The sequence below is a fragment of the Nanorana parkeri genome, unplaced genomic scaffold (assembly GCF_000935625.1).
Source record: "Nanorana parkeri isolate BGI_ZX_2015 unplaced genomic scaffold, ASM93562v1 scaffold639, whole genome shotgun sequence".
NCBI classification, from domain to species: Eukaryota; Metazoa; Chordata; class Amphibia; order Anura; family Dicroglossidae; genus Nanorana; species Nanorana parkeri.
Genome location: NW_017306907.1, coordinates 411,627 through 435,135, shown reverse-complemented (window position 1 = coordinate 435,135; position 23,509 = coordinate 411,627). Strand labels below are relative to the sequence as shown.

The 23,509-nt window shown below is 41.1% G+C and overlaps 1 protein-coding gene across 8 annotated transcripts in view; it reads left to right on the top strand.

The window, feature by feature from the left end:
- The window catches only part of GRIA4 (glutamate ionotropic receptor AMPA type subunit 4), a 288,436-nt gene that overhangs the window by 185,598 nt on the left and 79,329 nt on the right, over positions 1–23,509 (top strand). For all 8 annotated transcript variants that reach the window (XM_018563191.1, XM_018563190.1, XM_018563195.1 and 5 more), the window contains exons 6-8: positions 2,693–2,851; positions 8,675–8,842; positions 8,929–9,033. In XM_018563191.1, the coding sequence (XP_018418693.1) occupies positions 2,693–2,851; positions 8,675–8,842; positions 8,929–9,033 (432 nt within the window). The remainder of the gene's footprint in view (positions 1–2,692; positions 2,852–8,674; positions 8,843–8,928; positions 9,034–23,509) is intronic.

Below are 23,509 nucleotides of genomic sequence, written 5' to 3'. Positions count from 1 at the left end.
CTCCTACAAGCCCGGGACCATCTTCTTGGGTGTTGTCGGGAAGTGGCCTTGTAAGCCGCTTTTGTGATAGCAATGAAGTTAGTAAAAAAAAAAAAAGTATAAAGAAATAAAAGTAAAATAAAGTAAAAATAAAATGTTTTAAAGTCCTCCCCCTGCAAACATGCGCATACTAACGTAAACACGCATTGGATGCGCCTACGTATGAAAATGACGATTGCGCTACACATGTTAGGTATTGCCGCCTGCACCAGAGTGAGAGCAATAGGACCAATATTCAAGGATAACTATAAACTGTTGACCTGTACGGGCTTTTCACTCGTCACCTATGGACAATTTGGGGTACCGTATTTTGTTACTGTTTCACATTGGGTATCTTTTTACTCGGCTTGACCTCATCTTTTATATTCTGTAAAAAAAAAGTGGGTATTTTATTGTGTTTTTGTGCATTAACAGCACTTATTAATGTAATGTATTTCTTACAGACATTTTGGGTTTTATAAAGTGCTGTGCAAATATCATGCACTGTGAAAATATGCAACTGCCACAGTTTTATTCTACAGGATCTCTGCTTTCAGGAAATATATAACTCTTGGGAGGTGTTAAGTAATTTGCATGCCTAAAATGTGGATTATAATATGTGTGCAAAAAACACCTTGGCAGCGAATGGGTTAAAGTGGGTTAAAGTACATCTAAAGGTTCCTGTATGACAGTTTAAGCAAGTAGTAAATTCAGTTACTATGTCATGCACAGGCCTTATAAACTAAACAAAAACTTCCTTTACATCCTCTGTCAAGAGTCAAATCCTCCTTCATTTGTGTCTCACGCGCTCCCCGCCTAGACACTGCATCTTACAGGGGAAGGGTTTTAGCAACAGAGGCAGTGATGTCAATCCAGAAAGCAGTGGGCAGGATGAGGTGTGGCCAGGTGATGATTAACAAGCTATACTGTAGTTCTTAATATACATTCCCACTGAATCAGTCAGTGCCGACTTGATGATATTATTGCTGCCTCCACTCAAACTAAAAGAATGAATTGAAGAGATTGGTAACTCAGAGATTCACAGGGTGAGATGAAGTATATCTATAACCCATATTTTATTTTATTTTAGGTAGAGTGGTGAGGGGTTAGAACTCACCTCCTGTGAGGTATGTATTGTTGTCTGTACCCGCTGGGGAGATTGACTCTCTCTGTTTGCTTTGGTGCTATTAACAGACAGTAAGGGAAAATCTAAAATTTTGACCTGTCACCAGAAGAGGAATAGAGGGGAAACCTTCCACACAGGGATTGACCTAATTTTGGACAGATTTCCATGGAAGACAGATCTAGGGATTGTGCTTCATATTTACATACAGCCATTAGATGAGATGCTAGGTAGGTTTTCTGGGCAGTGGTTTATTATTATGTTGCAGACAACACAATTGTATCTCACAGTATGCACCTGTGATGTGTATGGACACACTCAATCTACAGTGTACACATGTATTATCACAATTCACTATACAGTGTACACTCTAGTGTTTTCGGGTCTACCTGACCTCTTTCAAAACCGCATAAAGTTAATACTGATATCACTAAAAAGAGTAAAAGACACACTGTGCTAGGGGTATCGATGTGTGCATGTGCAGATATTACACAGGTTACCAATGATACGTATGCTGCCATTTCTCTGACCATATAATGTACAGGTTTTTCAGACCTTGGCACATGTGCATTTCATTACTTATCTGATACAAAATCCTTTGTGAGATCAAAAGGCACAAAAGCATCAATTTCTGAATGTTCAACTTGCACAGCAAACTAGGCCCATGCTGTATATCAGCCTTTCTCAACCAAGGTGCCATGGCACACTGGGGTGCCTTCTGGCTTTCTCAGGGGTGCCTCGAAATTTTGTGATGGTAGGACTCTGATGTGAATGGGGAACTCTGATGTAAATTGAGGGATTAGGATCTGAAAGGAAGATTCTGATATAAAGGGGGGTTTCTGATGTGAGAGGACTTCTGATGTGAAAGGAGGAGGACTTTGATGTAAAAGAAGGGGGTTTCTAATGTGAAGGGAGCTACTGATGTAAAGGGGGACTCTGATATGAAAGAGGAGCTTTGATGTGAAATGGGGGTTCTTGATTTGAAGGGGGGACTTTGAATCAAAGTGTGGAACCCCACTCTTTCATGTGTTTTTGCTTGGGGTCCCCCCTTACATTTTAGACTGTGGTGCCTCAAGATTTTGCATAGTTTTAAAGGGTGGCTTAAAAATGATTGAGTAACACTGCTGTATACAATGAACGCCAGTGTACCATCATCAAGATAGCAGGTACTGTGGTCACCCCGCTCACATGCATCACGCCACTCATGCAAGCCACTCATGTACCTGAGCAATTCCTCCGTGCTCTTGTTCATTTGTTTTAGTTATTCAGGTTCATTGTATTTAATACATGTGTTCCATAAATTGAACACCACCAGTGCTGTGGCTTTCACTCAAACTTCTGCCATTTCAGTAAGTTAAACATAAATGAGAAACTTCACATATCGACACATATAAAATGTGCTGCTGTTATTTCTGCTTACTGTTTTTCTAACACTTACCTCCTTGTCAGATGACAAGTACCTTCTAATCTTTTAGCAGTTGCCTGTCACTACAAGGTATCGGCGCTGGAAGCGGACAAACAATTAATGTAGCTCTGAATATTTCTTTTTAGGGAATCAAGGACATTTCGCTTGACAGGTTTATGCATGGCGGAGCCAATGTTACAGGATTCCAGCTGGTGGATTTTAATACTCCAATAGTGACGGAATTAATGCAGAGGTGGAAGACATTGGACCAGCGGGAGTACCCAGGATCTGAAACCCCTCCGAAGGTACTTGTTTTTTCTTGTTTATCACACAGGGGTTATACATGTAAAGTGTCACAGGCTAGGAAAAAAATCACAATGCAGAAAGGTACGCACCAGTTACCAATATGAATCAAGCTTTCAAATTCATACAGGGAACACAGGCTACAAGCTCAGCACTTCTGTTTTCCATCCATGGGTAGCTGTATTGCACCAGGCCACCCAACTGCTTAAACTGACAGTAAACTCGGGAGGTAAACCTCAAAAATGTATTCAAGTACCTTAACTATTAGCAAAAATGTATCTTACTTATGTATCACTCGGCTGTTGATCCTCAAATCATCTCTGAATTGCTGCTGACACTGTCCTTCCTTCTGGAGGGTGGCCGCTTTTGTTCCCCATGGTCCCTGTGTGTGTTGTTAAGTAGCCACTGTTCCAAGCTCCCTCCTGTGATGAACTACAGTCTCATGTTTAGTTTACTAATTTGTATTGAGATTGAGTGAGCTTGGAGCTCTAAGCTCACTCAATGTCAATACAAATTAGTAAACTAAACAAATTAGTAAACTAAACATGAGACTGTAGTTCATCACAGGAGGGAGCTTGGAGCGGTGACTACTTTACAACACACATAAGGACCATGGGGAACAAAAGTAGCCACCCTCCAGAAGGAAGGACAGTGTCAGCACCAATTCAGAGATGATTTGAGGATCTACAGCTGAGTGATACACAAATAAATTACATTATTGTTAATCATTAGAGTACTTGAATGCATTTTTAAGTTTTAACTCCTGAGTCTAGTGTCACTTTAAAATTGCCAAGTTGCCAATTACCTGCTGCTCCGGGAATACCAAATCCTGATTCTCAACTCCACTCATTCATGGCTCCTTGCTGCCTCAGAGAGTGAAAAAGAAGTTGCCAAAAAGTTATGACAAAAAGTTGAATTTTAATCCAGAAGTATATGCTTGAAGCTTGCAGAGTATTGCTGAAACAGAAAATCAGATTAAGGTAAAACAAGCAACCTTTGTAGGTCAAATGTATAAAACCTTGTCCAGAACCGCCTTTGCAAAAATTGCAACTACTTGTGGCTCTATTTGCTACTCAAGCAGCCACATTTTTGTGCAGGGCCTCTTTCTGCATTCTTCGAAGAACTGCACGAAAATAGCACGAGTTTGCAGAAGACCAATTAGAATTCACAAATCTAAAACAGCAGGATAAGAATTCTTATTTAAAAAAAGTGAGCTTTGGTTGTAGTTCACTGTTACTGACCACACAGTACATTATGTGAAGCCTTCAAAACCTAATTCTTAGTATATGTGTTCTACGTGGTCAGACACATTCAGAGGTGGTCATATGTACTCATGAGTTGGATATCTGATGTAATTCTGTGCAGATTTAGAACCCATAAAAAGACAGAGTTGATGGGGTGTAAAATAGCATATATTATATATCATACCGTTCTGAAACAAGGCCGTATGTAGTGCTTGTGGCTGTTCTGGAATGCTGATGATGCAGGTGGCTGCTTCCAAGCTGATTCAATTCCATAAATCTCATAAGCACAAGAGCACAGCATGCAATGGCAATATGATATCTGCTCAGTTCACTACATGGCTGCCCTCACTGAGTCTAGGTGACAGGTACCAGCAATACATCCCAACAGAACAATGGCCTTAGCAACTAAATTATATTAGGGACATGACAGAGTGATTATAGAAAGCCTCAGACCTTCTTTTTTTTCTTAGCCTATATTTTTTATACTCCGCTTGTACTGGTAAAATACATACATCTGTTCCTCCAGTTTTCCAGGGCAAGGATGAGGGGTAGTTGAAAAGTCCAAATACATCCCTCGTCACGCTTTTATGATTTCAGAAGACAATTACAGATAGATGTTAATATTTCATACACAGAAGATACATATTGATGCAATTACAGAGGCGGCATTGGCAAAACAAAATACAAACAAAATCACACAAATAGATTTAATGGATTTATTTTAAAATTTTACAGAAATTTGATTTGTTTTTTTTGTATCATCTCCATTTTTCTTACATAATAATGTTTGAAAATTAGAAGCTCTACCATTTACTATGTGGACTTAAATGAAAACTCTACCTTCCTCAGAAAAAAATGATATAGCATATATATTATATCATATAAAATTGCTGCATAAGCCATCATGTAATTAGATAAAAATTACCTTTTCAATTCCAATCTGAATCTTCTGTCATTTTCTAAAACTTCAATGCAATATGATGACCAAATGGTGTTTTGTACGCTGCCGGTGTACAAAATACCTTCAGAGATGTAATTTCCTGCTTGTGTGATTGGCTCACTGATTTTGTCAGAAACCTGCACTAAGATACAAGTAAACTTGTAGACATGCCCTTCAGCAGAAATTTTATTTTTGGTGAGATTCTCCCTAAGGGTTAACTACTTCTAAAGGGAAGCACGCACTGCACCTTTCCTCTTTAGAGCACTGAAAGTACACCAGATGGTTAGAATGAAGGCTGACCCTTCCATTCAGGAATCAGTCTGGAAAGGACATAGTGAGCACAGAAAGAGGTAGGAATCTGCAACAAGTTTAAAATCCTTGCAGTGTACATTGATCACCCAGAGGGGGTTGTTTTTTCTCAACAAAAGTCAAGTTAAACTTTAAACTTAAAGGGTCAGTTTATATGAGTTAGTTTGGCCACCAGTCTATGTCAGAATAAATGATTTCAGAGCTATGTTCATACTTTGCGCAGTTCATATGTTGCAAAAGAGTCAGAACCTGCCAACATGTTACAAAAGACAGTCAGAGCATGCCAACATGTTACAAAAGACAGGCAGAGCATGCCAACATGTTACAAAAGACAGGCAGAGCATGCCAACATGTTACAAAAGACGGGTAGAGCATGCCAACATGTTACAAAAGATAGTCAGAACCTGCCAACATGTTAAAAAAGACAGTAAGGCTCCATTCACACAGGAGCGGTTGTCCGTGCGTATTCGGCCGTACGTGGAGGGGCTCTGCACGTTCGTGGCTATAGTGATATCTGCAAACAATCGGAATCTATGCAGATGAAAGATTTTAGTGCCGCGTGATCTTCTGCACAGAAAACTGCGCGGGAAATCCAAACACTATATGTGAATGGAGCCTCTGAGCTTGCCAACATGTTACAAAAGATGGGCAGAGCATGCCAACATGTTACAAAAGACAGTCAGAGATTGCCAACATGTTACAAAAGATGGGCAGAGCATGCCAACATGTTACAAAAGACAGTCAGAATCTGCCAACAGGTTACAAAAGACAGTCAGAGCATGCCAACAGGTTACAAAAGACAGTCAGAGCATGCCAACAGGTTACAAAAGACAGTCAGAGCATGCCAACAGGTTACAAAAGACAGTCAGAATCTGCCAACAGGTTACAAAAGACAGTCAGAGCATGCCAACAGGTTACAAAAGATGGCAGAGCATGCCAACATGTTACAAAAGACAGTCAGCGCCTGCCAACATGTTACAAAAGATGGTCAGATCCTGCCAACAGGTTACAAAAGATGGGCAGAGCATGCCAACAGGTTACAAAAGACAGTCAGCGCCTGCCAACATGTTACAAAAGATGGTCAGATCCTGCCAACAGGTTACAAAAGATGGTCAGAGCATGCTAAAATAATGAAACCAACACTTGAAATGATAATACTAAGTACCCTCAATCTGTTAAAAATCAGTATATTAATTTACAGTGTGGAATTGAACGTTAAAGGGTCAGTTCATATGAGTTTATAGGGCCCCTCCGGTTGATCTCAGCATAGTTAATTTTAGAGCCATGTTGATATTTTTCATATTCACAGTTTAACTGGGGTACCTGGAGACCACCATAGGAAATAACAGCAAAAGTGGGTGTGGCTTAAAGGAAATGGCAGGGGTTATATAGGAATGGAACTCATTTTTCTGTAAACAGAAACCTAAACCTAAATGTAATACATTGTTACTATGTATTTCCTGTGCTCATCTGCTCCATCTAGTGGCCATGATGTGGTATTTTCTGAATATTACATTCAACCTGAAAAGAAAATATATTAAGAACCTTTGGTTTTACCTCTATTCACACAGAAGGAATGTTTACAGCGATTTGCAGGCCAAATGGCTCCGAACAGTGTTTATAAATAGACCTCCATGTGTCCATCCTGCACACACGTTTAGGTAGCTTAACCCTGAAATATATTAAAATCTATTATACTAATTACCCACAATCTGGGATTCAAGGAGTAGAGGATGTCCACTTTACAAAAACAATGCTCGCTGAGTTTAGTAAATAAGGTGAAGTTGTGTTCTCTTCATTCACCCAATCATACCCTAGCAAATACCCTTTTTTTCTTCCAAAAAAGGCTTTCAAGTAAACACAGCTTTACCCTTTGTACTACAACGCATTGAGGTTAATACAAAACCTATTCACACAGCTGAACAGCTGTGTGAATGAGATTCACAGCACATTATGGCCACTAGATGGAGCTGAAGAGCATAAGAAATGTAATAGCTGTTTGCTGTGCAAACGGGTTATAAATCAACCCCTTGTGAACAGACAGTATTCCTTTAGTTCATTAGCCTATTTGCCTACTATGGCGACCTATCTGAAATATTTGTTTTGATCCAGCTGTGAAATTAATTTTGCTTGCAACACCTGTGCACTCTTTCTTCCTCTTTATATACAGTGTATTATAGATTATAGCATTTTATAATGCCTCATATACATGCTCTTGTTCCTTTCCCTTTATATTCGTACCTTGTACTGGAAAATCCCCAGGGAGTAGATCATCTACTATTGCCAATTCAAAAGATACTCGTTGAAGAGGCCATAGATACAGCTTGACCGGAACATTAATTATTTATTTGAAAATAAAGTGCTTCTTGACCAGGAACAAGTTTACTTGGAAGCAGAATGCCACATTGCAGTGTTATCAGACCTGCTCATTAATGGCCTAGTTCATATATTCACTTACCATTTGACCTCAAAGCTATTAGAGCTATGAGAGGTACTGGGGGCCTTGTATTTTCTAACAGGGAGAAGAGATTGGTGAAATTAGAGTGTGTAAAGTAAAGTTCTACAAGAACTGTAGACTAGTATGTGAGGAAATACAGCGTAGAACTAAATTGACAGATTGATAGATAGACACTAGAGATGAACAAAAAGAAGGATTGAAGGACAGTTTACATGCACATAGTATAGGATAGGATAGACAGATTACAGGGAGATATGATATGAACAGACTAGAGGGATATAAAATAGGCAGACGGACAGAAATACAGGAGAGAGAGATTACAGGGAGCCATGGGATAGAAAGATAGATAGATAGATAGATAGATAGATAGATAGATAGATAGATAGATAGATAAGAGAGAGAGAGATTACAGGGAGATATGAGATAGATAGATCGATAGATAGATAGATAGATAGATAGATAGATAGATAGATAGATAGATAGATAGATAGATGAGAGAGATATGTTACAGGGAGATATGGGATAGATAGATAGATAGATAGATAGATAGATAGATAGATAGATAGATAGATAGATAGATAGATAAGAGAGAGATATTACAGGGAGATATGGGATAGATAGATAGATAGATAGATAGATAGATAGATAGATAGATAGATAGATCGTCACAGAGGAAGGAAGGTGTCTCTATTCCAATGTAATAAGCATGTCATACATTGATGTGTGGTGCCCCTAGGTGGGATTGTGTGTTACAGTCTTAGCTATGCCATCTGCACAGAAAAATCTTTAATTTAAAATCATTTTAAAGCCCCTCCACATATACAATAGTCCCCACATCATAGGTAAAGCAGTTTCCTATTTTTTTTTCTTGCAGTATACATCTGCCCTGACTTACGATGGTGTACTTGTGATGGCTGAAGCATTCCGTAATTTAAGAAGACAAAAAATTGATCTTTCAAGAAGAGGAAATGCAGGAGACTGTCTTGCTAATCCTGCTGCTCCATGGGGTCAGGGAATTGATATGGAGAGAACATTAAAACAGGTACTGCTTAGAATTCTTTACCACCTACAGAGTTTTTATTTATGAAGAGCTGATGCTGACTTGGTGCAAATGTATTTTTATTACAGGTTCGAATACAGGGGCTAACTGGAAATGTCCAGTTTGACCATTATGGCCGAAGGGTCAACTACACGATGGATGCGTTGGAGCTAAAAAGTACCGGCCTCAGAAAGGTGAGTAATCATTTACTTAATTAACTTAAAGGTGAAGTTCAACCAAAACTGATCATTTACCTTTGCTTGCTGTGGGTTCGATAACCTGCTTGTTTCTTATACTGTATCTCTTAATAACTCTGTGCCATAGTTAGTGAGGTCTGGTGGGTACAAAGGGACAGACTCATTGCTTACTTGGCACCTTGGTTGGTACCAAAATGACCAGCTCCACCCACCTGCTGCATGACTTGTTGGAAGTGTATTCTTCTGTCAATTAGCCTCTATTATACTACAGAACTAAAAGGAGTAAGACTTTGCTTGGCTCCATAATGGCTGAGGTCTGGAGCCATGGACTCCAGCACGAGAGTCACCAAGGTTGATTCACTCTATGAACCATTATCCACAGCTGGAATACAGAGTTTGCATGCACTTGCCCTTTATTATTTGTTAATACCAATTTTGGTTTGTTTGCCTCAGTGATTGTTATTAAGGCTTTTCAGAATTTTTTGACTGAGTCATTGTCATATAATGTGATTGTTATAACCTATAACTAGTCTTCCCCTTTTAAACTCCAAAAATAGTTTGCTTATTCAGTGTAGGGCTGGCAGCTAATTAAATGACTGGTGTGTTAGTGGAAGAAGCAGCACAAAGAGCCAGTCAATTAATGTGCTGACACAAAGCATGTTGATAGGAGGAGAAAGCAGATTGGCAGAAAGATTAGCTCACCACTGTGCTGCTTCTCGTTTTACTGTCTGTTGGCTGGGGGAGGTTCAAGATGACATGGACTCAGGGAAAATGGATTGAATGATGCTGGACCCATGTGGCAGAGAAAATAACTGTGGGGCAAATCCCTGGATTGAAGCCTAATATTTCAGCAAAAATTGTTTATATTTATATATATATATATATATATATAGTGAGATTTAGCTTCCAATGGTAGCGCATTAAGGATACATCCACTCGCTTATGACTTATTTTTAGGGCATCCTTGCCCACTTTTATTAAATTAAAGTTCTCAAAACAATTTGATTACCCTCGCAGGGGTTCGTTATCATCTCTTGCACAGGAACATATGCACATCCAAAACAGCACTTTCAAAGTCCACTGACTTTAGGTTGTCTTATACCAAACGTTTTCACTACACAGGTGACACACTCCTCAGTCCGCCAGCCACAGACTGGTCCCAGGGTGGAGCCCTCCTGACTCCTGCAGAGACCTCCTCTGTCACCCAGGTGGAGCCCTGGACCTGACCCAGCATCCTCCTCATAAGGGCTGTGCACAGGTGCACCATCATTTGGTGCTGGTCACCACTAAAGCACGGACCCAGGAATGGAGATTTCTTCCCTCCCAGTTCTCTTAGAAATCTCCCGGCTCCAGAATCCCAACTATAATCCAGAAAACCCGGAATGAGTTGTAAAGCCAGCTCTTCCCTGGTAACTGTACATTCCTGGAGCCGCTCAGCCCCTCTTGCTGGGAGTCCTGGACGACTTTGAGGCCACATTATACCGTGGTATTGCCACGCCATGCCAAAATATATACTGGTTCTGAAGTGGTTTTACCAAGATCATTGCTGCTGCTGAAGCAGGTGGAGTTTGTTCTTTACAAGTGATTTGGGTGGCTATGTAGCCGCCCAGATCACTTGTAGCAGTCTGCATAGGTGGTGCCGCACCCCCCGCCATGGTTTTTGGGATCCTCCACTTTTGGTATGTGGTCAGTGGGGCAGGAAGCTCTTTAATCAGAGTGCTTCCTGCTCACAGCTGTCACAAAGCCAGCTGAAGTACAAATAACACAGGCAATTTGGCGCAATGCTGAGAAGAATCCTGCCAGAAATGTATACAGTCATTATCGGCTGTTGCATTCAAGCGTTCAGCCGCCTCTACAGCTGGCCGATCGCTTGTATGACAACGCACAGAGCGCCCCTCTCTGCTGCTGCGCCTCCCTCTGCTGCCGGTTATCTCAGGCTCCACTGTCCCCCTTGCTGTCCTGGGACCAGCACAGCAGCCACTCAATTGTACACGGAGGAGAGATCAGCATTCTCCTACTTGCAGACCTCTGCTTCGATCTCTAAAGGCGGAAGTGATGTGTATTACATCACTTCCGCCTTTAGCTATCATTTCTTTGGCTGCTATAGCCAGAGAAGAAGTTGGAGAAGCAGATCTCTGCTTCATCAGCTTATTTGGGTGTCCCCCCTGATGTCTCCATGTGACCTGTCATTGTATATTTGTTATGACATAGGGGGCTTGTTAGCTGAAGTAGAGGCTTGTTAGCCGCCTATGTGATAGCAATAAAAAATGAAAGTCACTGATATTAAATAACAAACACCCCAAAAAATGTAAGTCCCTTGCCCTCGTGTGCATGCACATATAAAGGTAAATACGCGCCAGGTGCACCTACGTGCAAAAACGATAACGCCACACATGCTACATATCGCCGCGAACATCGGACTTAGAGAAATGATTCTAGGGCCATCAATCACTGTTTAAACTAAATTGATGAGCAGTAAAAGCTTTTAAAGCATCGTCTATGAGCAATTTTGGGTATGGTAGTTTTTTGCGATTTCGCGGGTGCACGCAATTTTAAAGCTTGACATGTTTAGTGCCTATTTACCCGACGTGACCCCGTCTTTTATATTTGACCAAAAAATTGGGTAATAATAAATGTTTTATAACATAACGTAGGGAAAACAGTTTTTTTTGTTTCTACATTTTCTGAACTACTTTCATTATATAGTAAAAAAAAAATCTGTCCTCAAAAAATGGTATAAAATTCATTTCAGTACAGCGTTGTAATACGGAATAATTGTCAGTCAAAGTACCGCAGCACTAAATATTGAAAAATGGCCTGGCCAGGAAGGGGGTTTACCACCGCAGTCATCAAGTGGTTTATAAAGCTTTGTTATTTTAATTTAATTTGAAAAACGTCCATTCTGCTTTAAATGTAGCTCATGTACAGTTTTGAGCATCAGGCATTGAGCTACAAGCGCCTCAGCGCTCATATGTGAACAGGCACAATTTAAAAGCATGGGATTTTGGTTGTTGAGCCTTTTGAAGCTTTGAGCTTCAAGCTACAAAAATGCTTAGGTGTGATTCAGGGCTTAAGATTACTGTTGCTTGCCAGCATGTTTTATTGACTGTATTGTGTGTAACTGCTAGAATCTGCTTCCATGGGTGCAGCGTGGGTCCACAGCAGATGTTGCTGTGACGTATGACCAGAAAGCAGCCAGAAAGAATCGAAGTCTCCTTCACCAACACTCATTTAAACAGCTCTGTCTATATTTATTGTACATAGAGAACAATTCCCAAGGTGCATGTAAAATCCCCTATTAGCTCACCATACACATTACAATTAGAACATACAATCTTTTGTCTAGTCAACTTTAGATTTAGCAAAACTTTGTAATATGAAGACCTACCACTTAAATATTCAATGGATTTGTATCCAGTCAAGTAGGCCTTTGCACTACACAGTTATTGGCAGATCTAAAGTTGATTGTGCAGCCAGATTGTAACCCGTGTGATGAACTTTTGACTAATAGACTTCTTTTTTGTTTTTTAAGTAACATACTGTAGGTTTATTTATTTTCAAACATACAACAGTGTGAAGAACAAGAGCAGATGTTGAGATTACCTGGGGGAAGCAAGCAACCACACAACATGGTGGCTGCTGACAGCCATTACAGTAGATATGTTTTGAAGTGCTCAGCGCTCGTAAACGCAATCCAGATAGTCCACATACAAGTGTATTGCTCATATCTGTCATGTAGGTGGACCATTAGCTCCTCAATGTGTTACAACCGATTGAGTTCAACAATCCATTGTTTGACAGAAAGAGGAAGAGTTGACTGCTAAAGTCTTGGAATTACAACTCTAGCTGCTATAAGGAAAACATGCAGTAGACCTTTTTTTAGCTTCCCAGAGCCAGAGAAGAAGGAGAGGAAGGCAATTTCTGGCTTTGGTCAGATCTAAAGGCTTGTGACTTGTTTAAGAAACACCAAAGACCTGTGACCAAAAGGCAGATATCATGCGACATGTCCATTAGATCACAGCTTAGCATAGTTCCCTGAACAGTGGTTTGAATATTTTCTGTAGGGCTAATGGTTTTCTTTTTATTGGCTTAATTTGGGTTAAGTCAATTATATACATTTACAGCGCAGTGAAATACCTATAAATGCCAACCTAAAGTGGCTGCTTTGGTTTATCTTGGTCTATAATTTTCTTTAACACACACTGTGTGTTGGTTATATAAAAAGGGAGTTATTAGGTTAAGCTTGATGTTAGGCACAAAATGGTGTCCCTTTGCTGATCTCAGGACTGAGAGGTATGCACACAGAGATACTGTACATAGAGTTGAATTACAAAAGGAGTATAAAATGAGGTCCCTAGACCCTTGTGGGAAGAGCCCTGACTTGTAGTTCAAAAGGAGCATCTGCTCTGCCTTACTGCTACGTATTTAATCAAAATAAGGTAATTTTTCTCACTTTGTCAATGAACAATTATTCACTCCCCTAACCCCTTTGCCCTCCCCTTTATTTTCTCTCTGTATTTCATTAAATACCTCCATGGAAAAAGTTAACTCCTCTTGCCCCTACACTGCAAGGGTTATCTGCTCTTTAATGACTAGGGGAGCTCTGTAAAGGACTTTTACTTACCTGATCCCCGCTCCCCTGGCAGTTTGCCTTCTCCGCTCCCCACTGCACTCCAGCTTGTGGTCTTTCCCTCCAATTACGTATAATGTAGGGCTATGGGAACGTGATCATGTCAACGAGCCTCTGAGCAGGGGGAAGAGGCTGCAGACACTGGCTTAGAGTCTATGTGAGCTTTAAACAGGTCCCCTAGACCTAAACAAGCAGATAAGCCTTGCAGTGTGGGGGTAGCCCCACTGCATAGATAAGTTATTTTTCCTGGAGATAGGCTTTAACTGTTTTTGTTTTTTTATTATATAGAGCTGTTTTAACCTTGTCAGGATTCAAAATTGTTTCAGATTATATAGAAAATGAAGTGGGAAGTCAGTTGTTCTGCTTGGCAGCTCTTTTCAGCTTTTTATTTGTTTTGGCTTTATGTGCTGGACTGCATTTTTTGGTCATTGAAAAGTTAATGCAATTTTCATTGCTGACTTTATAAATGAAATGTGAAACAAAAGCTGCGGCCTTGCCCTTTGCAGATAAATGTGTGTAATGTGTTATTATTAACAAGTCCTTATGAGTAATATTAGGACTGTTTACTACGTTACTCAAGAGATGTCTGTTATATTTTGTGTTTATTATGCTGCATTATGATTCCTTAGCAATCATGTTCACTTTGTAAAGTACGTGTATGTGTTGAATAAAATTATACTATTGCTCACATTGAATTCCACGCAATGCACAAGTGAAGCTGGAGTGTATGTCTGGGTAAACTAAAAAAAAAAAAGAATCAGTACATATCTGCAATACTTTTACATTTTTGCATAGTTAATCCTTAGACAAACATTACAAGTACTCATTGATGAGCAAGACATCAGGTATGCCCCTAATTTCCAGATTGGGATGAAATCCCAGCCATGGTTGTCAATCCCACCTGCTGGACTACAGAACTCTGCCCATTCACCACCACTATTAGTCCTTCTCTACATGCACACCAATACTATGCTGCTCCCTTGACTTCCAAAAGCCTGCACACGCATTGGGGGGCAATTCATCAAAACTGGAGGAGCCACAATCTGGAGCAGTTGCCCATGGCAACCAATCAGTATCTCTCTTCAGTTTGCTCAGGTAAGATTTGAAATTGAGACAGAGAAGCTGATTGGTTGCAGTGCAAATCTGCTCCAGATTTTGTCTGCTCCAGTTTTGATAAATTCCCCCCATTGTGTATAGGATAAGGCCTTTTGAGAGATGCACTTCTGGGGAGCGTGCCTGTGTCAATAGGAATTGACCTCCGAGCAGCTGCCCCTGCAAGAATTTTACAAACCTGGTGAAGATGTCAAATGGAGTAATAATAATTGGTTCTCACTTCGGGAACAAGGCAAAATAATGTTGGGACATGCTCTAGTGCCCAACAAATGGCCCGCAGGCCCAAAGCTGCCTTCCAGCATTTAGCATTAAGCCTATTGTACTCCCGGCCTTTAATCAAGTCTGGAGCACAGAGGGCTGCATGCTGAACGAAAGTGGCTTCAGTGGGCTTTAATGCTGGATTTGCCTGCTGCCAGTGACAGCCTCGGGCCAGTGCTCAACCTAGGAGCTGAAATGATCAGCTCCTGGGCTTCTGCTCCTGCTACTGAGTTCTCCATATGAGAGCTGGCAGCAAGTGATGTAAACAACATGTGTAACAAAGCTTCCTCCTTCAGGCTTCCCTGCCACTCTATGACATCACAGAAAGAGATCTACACAGAAGAACAGGCCCTGCAGGCAGTTGTTGCAATGCCTTTCTGTTAGTCCAGGTGTGATCAGGGTACAGGGTATGTGTCATGGAGGTTTGGCTGCATTGCGGTGTGCCCCTTGTGGGGTTATTTGTGGCACTACAAGTTCCAGCATGCCTGTAGAGAACCACCTAATGTGGGGCCGAAAGTGGCAGCATGCTGTAGTACTTCCTGTGTAGGTGGGACTACATGTATGTGTCAGCATGTCTTTGTAGACATGAAATACTGTGAAGACCACACTGCTATTTGTAGGTCCTTAATTGTGAATGTCTGAGCCTTGGCGCCCAAGAAGCAGCCTTCTAATTATCTCTGCAGCACAGTGGGCTGCATGCTGAGTGACAGCGACTCAACTGTCAGCGCTATAACTCTGGAACAGCCAATTGTCAATTACCGCCTCGGTCCAGAACTAAACTTAGGAGCAAAATCAAAAAGCTTCTGGGCTTCGGCCCCTGCTACTGAGCGCTCCATAAGAGTGTTGGCAGCAAGATATGTAAACACAGTACAAAACCCCTTAAGCGATACTCCCTCTCACCCGACCCGCTGGGAGCATCTTTGCCTCTTGACAGCAAAAAAGGCTATTCTATGTAACTGGATCGTACCTGAGCCTCCATCCATGGACACCTTCCGCCCCCTGCTCAATCGCCTGTTACTGCTGTATGAACTAGATAAGAAATTTAACCAATTACGCACTAAAATCTTCTTCGACACTTGGACATCCTATATTACATCGGAATTTTCGCTGCAGCAATTGCAAGATTTGATGTCCATTTTTCGATTTTCTAAGTGGTATCTAGAAGCCCAATTGACTGGCTCCCTAGGATCACTGGATGTCCTTGGTCCCTAATTTTCCAAAGGTAACTGCAGTTCCCACCTATTGTACATAAGGAGGCTTGGTCCTTCTGATATGCCCACGAGTTCCCACGCCATAGAGATTTGGTCTTCTACTCACAGTACCGACCCTCACGGCTGTAGGGTTAACTGGTTGTAGCTGTTTATATATTAGTACCCGCAATACAGAGTCGCTAAAGTGTTTCTCACCATATGGTGATTTGGGTTCTTATTTAGTATTGCTTAGATATATTCGTTATGCATGTCTAGATCACAGTCTGCGTACTGATACATGATCTATGATCCATGTCACTTTTAGATCATATCTGTATTGATTTTACTTTTGTTCTCTCAATAAAAATCTAACATGCTTAAAAAAAAACACAATACAAAACAATGTGGTTACAAGTGAAAACAACATCACTGTATTTCCTAATAGAATGGAAGCTCAGGCAGAGCTAAAGAAGTCCTGTGCGGCCGTTCCTTGCAGCAGTTCATCACTGTGATAGTGATCTATTGCTGACTAATGGCAGCCAGCAGTAGATCACTATCAGAAGTGACCTGTTCCTGCAAAGCTGCATAGAGGGTGGGATCAGGTTTCCAGTGACCAAATGCAGCTCCCCCATGAAAAGAAATTTAAAAAAGGATATTAATGACTTTTTTGAAAAAACCCTTTAGCAATCTATCCTGGGGTCACACCAAATATGTTGGATGTTCTGGGTGAGATTTGCATTTACTGCAAAAGCAAGTGCAATGCTATTCAGAATTTTAAAACATTTTATCCCACATTAAGAATCGGACATGACTTTTTTCAGTGCAGCACACCGGAATGCACAGTGAGTTGGGATGTCATTAAAAATTAATATCAAAGGGGGGTGTGGTTTGGGCACGGATCGATATGACCGCATCATCCGGAGCAGCGCTACGGGATTCTGCTTCACAGCTACTCACAGCCCACATAGGAATCGTTCGGATTCCTCTTCACAACCGGCCGGGTGCCGACATCCTCGAGCATCATATCCAAGGGTAAAAACAAAGCTAAAGGACCTTGGAGGCTCACAGACTTCTACCCTATGCTGCCCTCCTCAGGTAACCAAAATGGCGCCTAAGCAACACGTGCAAGGGGATCCTCAGAGGTTCCACAGTCATTTCTGATTCTGACATAGAACAGAGCACTGCTGACACAGCTGAAAGAGATGTCCAAACGTCCAACTACATCCCCACTGAACTCACCGCAATCCAACCGTGCTGTAAGTAAGACACAATCTGCTGCCCCTTCTTCTATGCCACATGGTCCCCCTAAATCGGTACCTTCTCTGGAAGCCCTCCCTGCATCCTCTAACCCAGCATCTGAAGCATCCATAAAACTGATGCTCCTTTCTCTCCGCACGGTACTCCAGCATGACTTAGTCCACGTCGAATTGCCTACAATCCCAGGTATCTGACCTAGGCGAACGCACGGATCATATTTAAACATATCTGGGTGACTACGCGTCAGCCTTTAATGACCTTGCAGATGCGTATTCTGATCAACAACAGCTCATCCGTCAACATTAAGATAAAGTTGTGGATTTAGAAGACAGGTCTAGGTGCAATCATATTAAATTTAGGGGGATCCCTGAATCAGTCAGGGCTTCTGAACATCCTATGTTTCATCAGCACCTAGTCACCGCTTTGCTCCCTGAGCATCAGCCTTCTGATCTGATCATTGACAGAACACACAGATTATTCCAACCTAAACATCTATCAGCCTCGACACCCAGTAATGTTATCGCCAGAATCCATTTTTTTTTCATATTAAGGAGAAGATGATGTTCTTAATCAGGCAAACAGCGACTCTCCCGTATCCATACTCTAATATCTCGCTTTTTGCTGACATCTCAGCTGCCACAGTCCAGAAATGAAGGGAATATGCTACGGTCACCACAGCACTCCATGAAAACAAGATCTCCTACAGGTGGGGCTTCCCCACTAAACTTCTTGTCTCCTATCAAAACAAGGTGGTCCCCCTTCTGAATCCGGTAGAAGCAGCAAAATCACTGCAATCCCGAGGTATCAACATTCCCACTCCTCAACCGTCTTCTAGACACAGACTTCCACAACGTGTCCCTATGGACTGGTCTACTCGTTGATCATTTAACCTCAACCTACTTGATAATCTGTGGTATACACCTTACATCGACTGGTGTTGCCCACATTTCTTCAGGATCCCGTTCCTGCTGAATATCTGGGATTTCTATTTCCCCGACCTACTGTGTGCTATGCACACTTTGTTGTTTCTCTTCAGATTGATTTTTTTCTTTCTGTTTTTCCAAAATGAATAGCAAAGCATGCACAACTGTGCACAGGTTACCATGTGTTGCGGTAACGTATGATAACACATATATGGATTACAGCATGTTAAAGCAACACAAATTAATGAAAACTATAGTGTGTCTCTGAGGACATGCTAGTGGCAGAACTTGTGGCCCCCTATATTCATTAGGCCGACCACCACTGCTCTAGAAGGTCAGAGGGAGGTTTTGGAGTAAATTTGGAAAATACTTAGACACTTTAAAAAATATATATATTTTTACATAAATATATGTAATTTATGTATAGGGTTATGCTATTTACCAATATGTGAAAAGAGAAATGGTCTAAGATAAAATCAGTAATATATTTATTATATAAGTCGCATAAGAAAACAAAAGCCTTCTGGTCACCAATCCCACATGAAAACGATGGCCTTCAGTCATGTTCTCCACCGTAATGCTGGCGTGAGGCTGAGGATGATTTGGGAATTGTCCCTTTTATGTCTAACATGCAAAATATACTATACATTTTTTAACCAGTCACAATTGATAAAAACAAAGTACTTAACCAATTATGACAGATAAAGAAACATGGGTGTATGACGCATTCTACATAAACACTGCATGGCAAGGTATCTTTCTTAAATGTGCTCTTAGCGAAACATAATTTGGTTGCTTTAATTCATGAGCCATTGTGGACTTTATTCTCCCCCCATTCCAGTCTTCAAATCTAGACTGATGTTTATTTGTAAATCATACTGTTTCACTTCCATGACATGATTGGATGATTGCAATCTTAAATTTGGCCGTTCATCTTGCTGCAACTCTATTGTTAGAGACAAAAGTCTTCATTTACTAAAGATCATCAGTAAAGACATTTCTTTATTCTCACATCCAAATTCAAGCAAAAACAAGTAATACCCATGAAATGTCCATCTTTAATGAATCAAGCAATATTATCACATAAATATATCTTAATGAATATTCATTTTTTCAGCACCACTCAATGGACTAGTGTGAACTGCTAAGGCATGTCAACCCAAGGCAGAACCAATACATTATATAGCTTAGTGTAAAAATCAAACAAAAAAAAACCAAACCTCTCCCCCAAAAAAACACAACGTAACGCAACTCAACGGATGTCAACACAGTATGCAAACTCAAGTCCACGTACCTCTATTGACTCACATTTTTGGCTCCGATTCCGGTGTTAATGCACCCTTTAGGTCAGCCAAAACTTTAAACTGTGTCCCCAGTCTATCTAAAACATTTGACTTGAGTTAGGCTTTAAGGAAGTCATGACCGTAGTGTTAATGGCTGCTATTGCTGATTTCATTCTAAAAATGCTATGCTGATGATTTGTTCTTTGTACATTCTCGGTTTCAGGAGACATATTTGGGTTAGGGTTCCAACTTCTGCATGATTGCATTTGCAGCATACTTTCACAATTAGCATGACATACAGGAAACTAGCATTTTTGTACAAAAGTAATTTTCAAAAACAAAGGATGTTCTTTAAGTGCATTCTAGTGCGGTTAGCTGCTGGAACGCACTGTATCACGCAGTAAACTCCCCCCTGCGTTCTGGAGGGGGTGTGGCAGTGCATTGAAGTCAATGGTACTGCAGCCACGCCCTCCCCCCGCACCCGCAGTGAGATCGCCTGCACCAGAATATGGGCACAACAATGCCTGCGTTCCATGTCCAGTGTGATGGGAAAAAATAGTGCATGCAGCATTCTCTCTAATTGCAGTGGACTGGAACGCAGGCATTGTTGTGCCCGCGTTCTGGTGTGGGTAATCACACTGTGGGTGGGGGAGTGGATGCGGTCCCATTGACTTTAATGCACCGCCACACCAACTTCCGCCCCAGAGCACAGGGGGGAGTTTACTACGTGATACAGTGTGTTCCAGCAGCTAATCATGCTGCAACGTACTGTATATGGTGTGAACAAGCCCTAACGCTTAACTGGAGGCAGATACAAATTAATGTGGCTCCAAATTCATTCTAACTCTTTTGTATTTTATAAGTGCAATTAGTGTAAGCACCAGAATTTGATTTTATTTGACCCTCTTGCAATCCTTTATACAGCAGCACTTTGGAGAAGGAGGAGTAGGAGTGGAAGCAAATCAAATGTGCTACATGAATATGTATTGAAAAGAAATATGATGCCAGGGGAGAGAGCAGAGAGATTATTTTATCAGTCCTCTCCTGATCTTTCACCGTCTAGTTAGCAGGCTGGTGCTGGATAGAGGACACCACTGTATTCATCCTCCAGTCTAAAGCTGGCCATACACTTTACAACCATCACAAGACTTTTGTCTTGCGATGGTTGTAAGCTAATTAAAAGCTTGTACGATCTGCCCATCTCCGACAGGCAGATCGTACTTGTGATCATCGCATGCCCGCCCCGCTGAGGGGAGGGCTTCCGATGACTGCAAAGCTGAGCGGGCAGTGTGTGCTTGCGCACACCGGCCCGTGTGGCATTTGTCTTACGAGCAGGCCACAAACCCGCCGAAAATCGTAAGAAACATGCTCGTAAGACAAAAGACGTGTGACCGTATAGTAGAAACAGTCGCACACCTTCCATACACCTGCCGATTATCGTATGATCGCGGGATTTCCCGCGATTATGGTATGATAATCGGCAGGTGCATTGCCACATTCAAACTGTAGTGGTGTCATCTACTGTGCTTTGTAGAATGGCTTTGTAAATCCTCCCTACAGCAGGGAACACGGGCAGACCAGCATAGCGAGAAGAATGGGCCCAACCTTAAATTTGGCAACAATAGTTATAATATGTTTGTGTAATCTCCGTACTGAGGTTTTAGAGAAATGTTAGGGCACCAGTCAGGCTTTGTTGCGTGGTTGAGCTGTGTAAATCTCAGAAATGGATAAACAGAAATATAAATCCTTTGGCAGGTAAAACAGCTCCCAAGTATTCTATCTATGTGTTCAGCTGTTTGAATGTTTGGTTAAGTGTTAGGTGTTATATAATCCCATTAGGAAGCAGCACAGTGGACCTGTTATGGTCTATGGGAATTTAAATGTGAATGAGATTGGATGCCTAATAATAGACCTGATTGGATGCCTAATGTTAAGGTGGCCATACACTTTACAACCCTCGCAAGACTTTTGTCTTGCGAGGGTTGTAAAGTAATTTTAAAAAAGTACAATCTGCCCATCTTGGACAGGCAGATCGTACTTGCGATCATCACAAGCCCGCCCCTCCTTCCATACACTTTGCGATTATCGTACGATCGCGGGATTTCCGTACAGTGTATGGACACCTTAAGTCTATGGGCAGCTGAGTCTAAACGGACGGACAACTGCTTACACCTGGTTACCCCTGACTCCACGGCAAGGTCCAGAACACTGATCCTTTTCAATGGACCTGATCATGGCGGATCGAGTATAATCTGATGTACACGGACACATGTCCATTTACATCCAATTCCCCCGAAGACCGACATGAGGTCCAGTTATTTCAGGTTTTTTTCTCCATCGCAAGATAGAGTTTTCCTGGATGGATATAGATGTTGCAGCGATAACATCCGATCCGTACCACTCCGATCAGGAGGGGATCTATGCACATGTCTGTGTGAAAGGGGCCAAAATCCAATTTTATACTTCATGTATACTGTATATTATGCTTAATATTTTTTTCTACTTTGGATAGCAGTATCCCTATAAGAATACTTACTTACATTTACTCATGTATGGCATCTAAGAGGTTAATTGTAGAGCAAACCCAGTTTTACTCTGAATCTGCAAGAATTCTTCCCCCTCTTTAATTTACTTATAGCATGCCCCTAGCTATGTGTTGTTGTATTCAATCCTCATCAGTGAGTCAATGGAGGAAGGACATGGGAGGGGTGATGGAGCGTGCCTGAATGTGTCACTGTCAATACTTTTATATGCATTGACAGTTGTGGCCAAGAGAGCAGGGAGTCATGGTGAAATTGCATTGATGCTGCTTCTGCAGTGGGGGCTGGTGATGACTACAGCAGGACGCAACTCCAAGATTCACAATAAATAAAAAAAAAAAAGGTCCATTATCCAGTTACAGCAGATTATAACTATGCACATCATAATATGCATTATGTTTACAATTTTTATGATGCACGATTCAGAATTATTTTTGTAGTGCAATTTATTTCTCCCATCACACTCATCAATCAAAAGTAATTTCAAATGCACATATTGAGCAACTACAAATATTCATAACCAGTGGTAACTTTTCAGTAAAAAAAAATTAAAAAAACACATTACAAAATAATTGAATCTTCACCACATTTATTAAGCTAGCGAAAATTCCCTGGCAGAGCAGAAAGCCGTTTTGCCTTTAGCAAATAAACCCCAAAAAATTGATATCAAGTATATTAAATTACAGAGACTCTGTAGGAGGGGATGTCTGCTAAAAGTGCACTTATATTTTAAAGCAAATCTGAGAAGAATAAATAAAAAGAATCCTTACACAACCCTCTTCATGTAATAGGCCCCTCCCTTTACCCCTATCTCTGCTACATCAGTGAGCTCCATTACTGCCCATTCAAAATCTTGGTGCTGCTAAATTAGGGGGAATGGGAACGGAAGCCTGCCAGATGGCTCGAACCCTGTCACATGCAGGGCAAGGGGTGTGCCCCAGAGTGTAAAAGCACCAACAATACTAGATGTTGTTATTTGCCAGGACCATTTTAAAGGTGGCCATACACCTTACAACCATCTCACGACTTCCGTTGTGCAATGGTTTTATGGTGATTAACCTCCCTGGCGGAATGATTATGCAGTATTTTTGCATGCCAAAGCGGTACATTGTTTTTCATGGAAATTTGTTCTTTTATATTGTAGGCCTGTAATTCTTAGTAAATCTTAGGAATAATTCACCTAAATCTGTCCAAACAAGAGTCCAGTAGACATCCCGGATATGATAAAGTTTGAAACACGAAATTAGAAAATTATAATATAATATATAATTATAAAAAA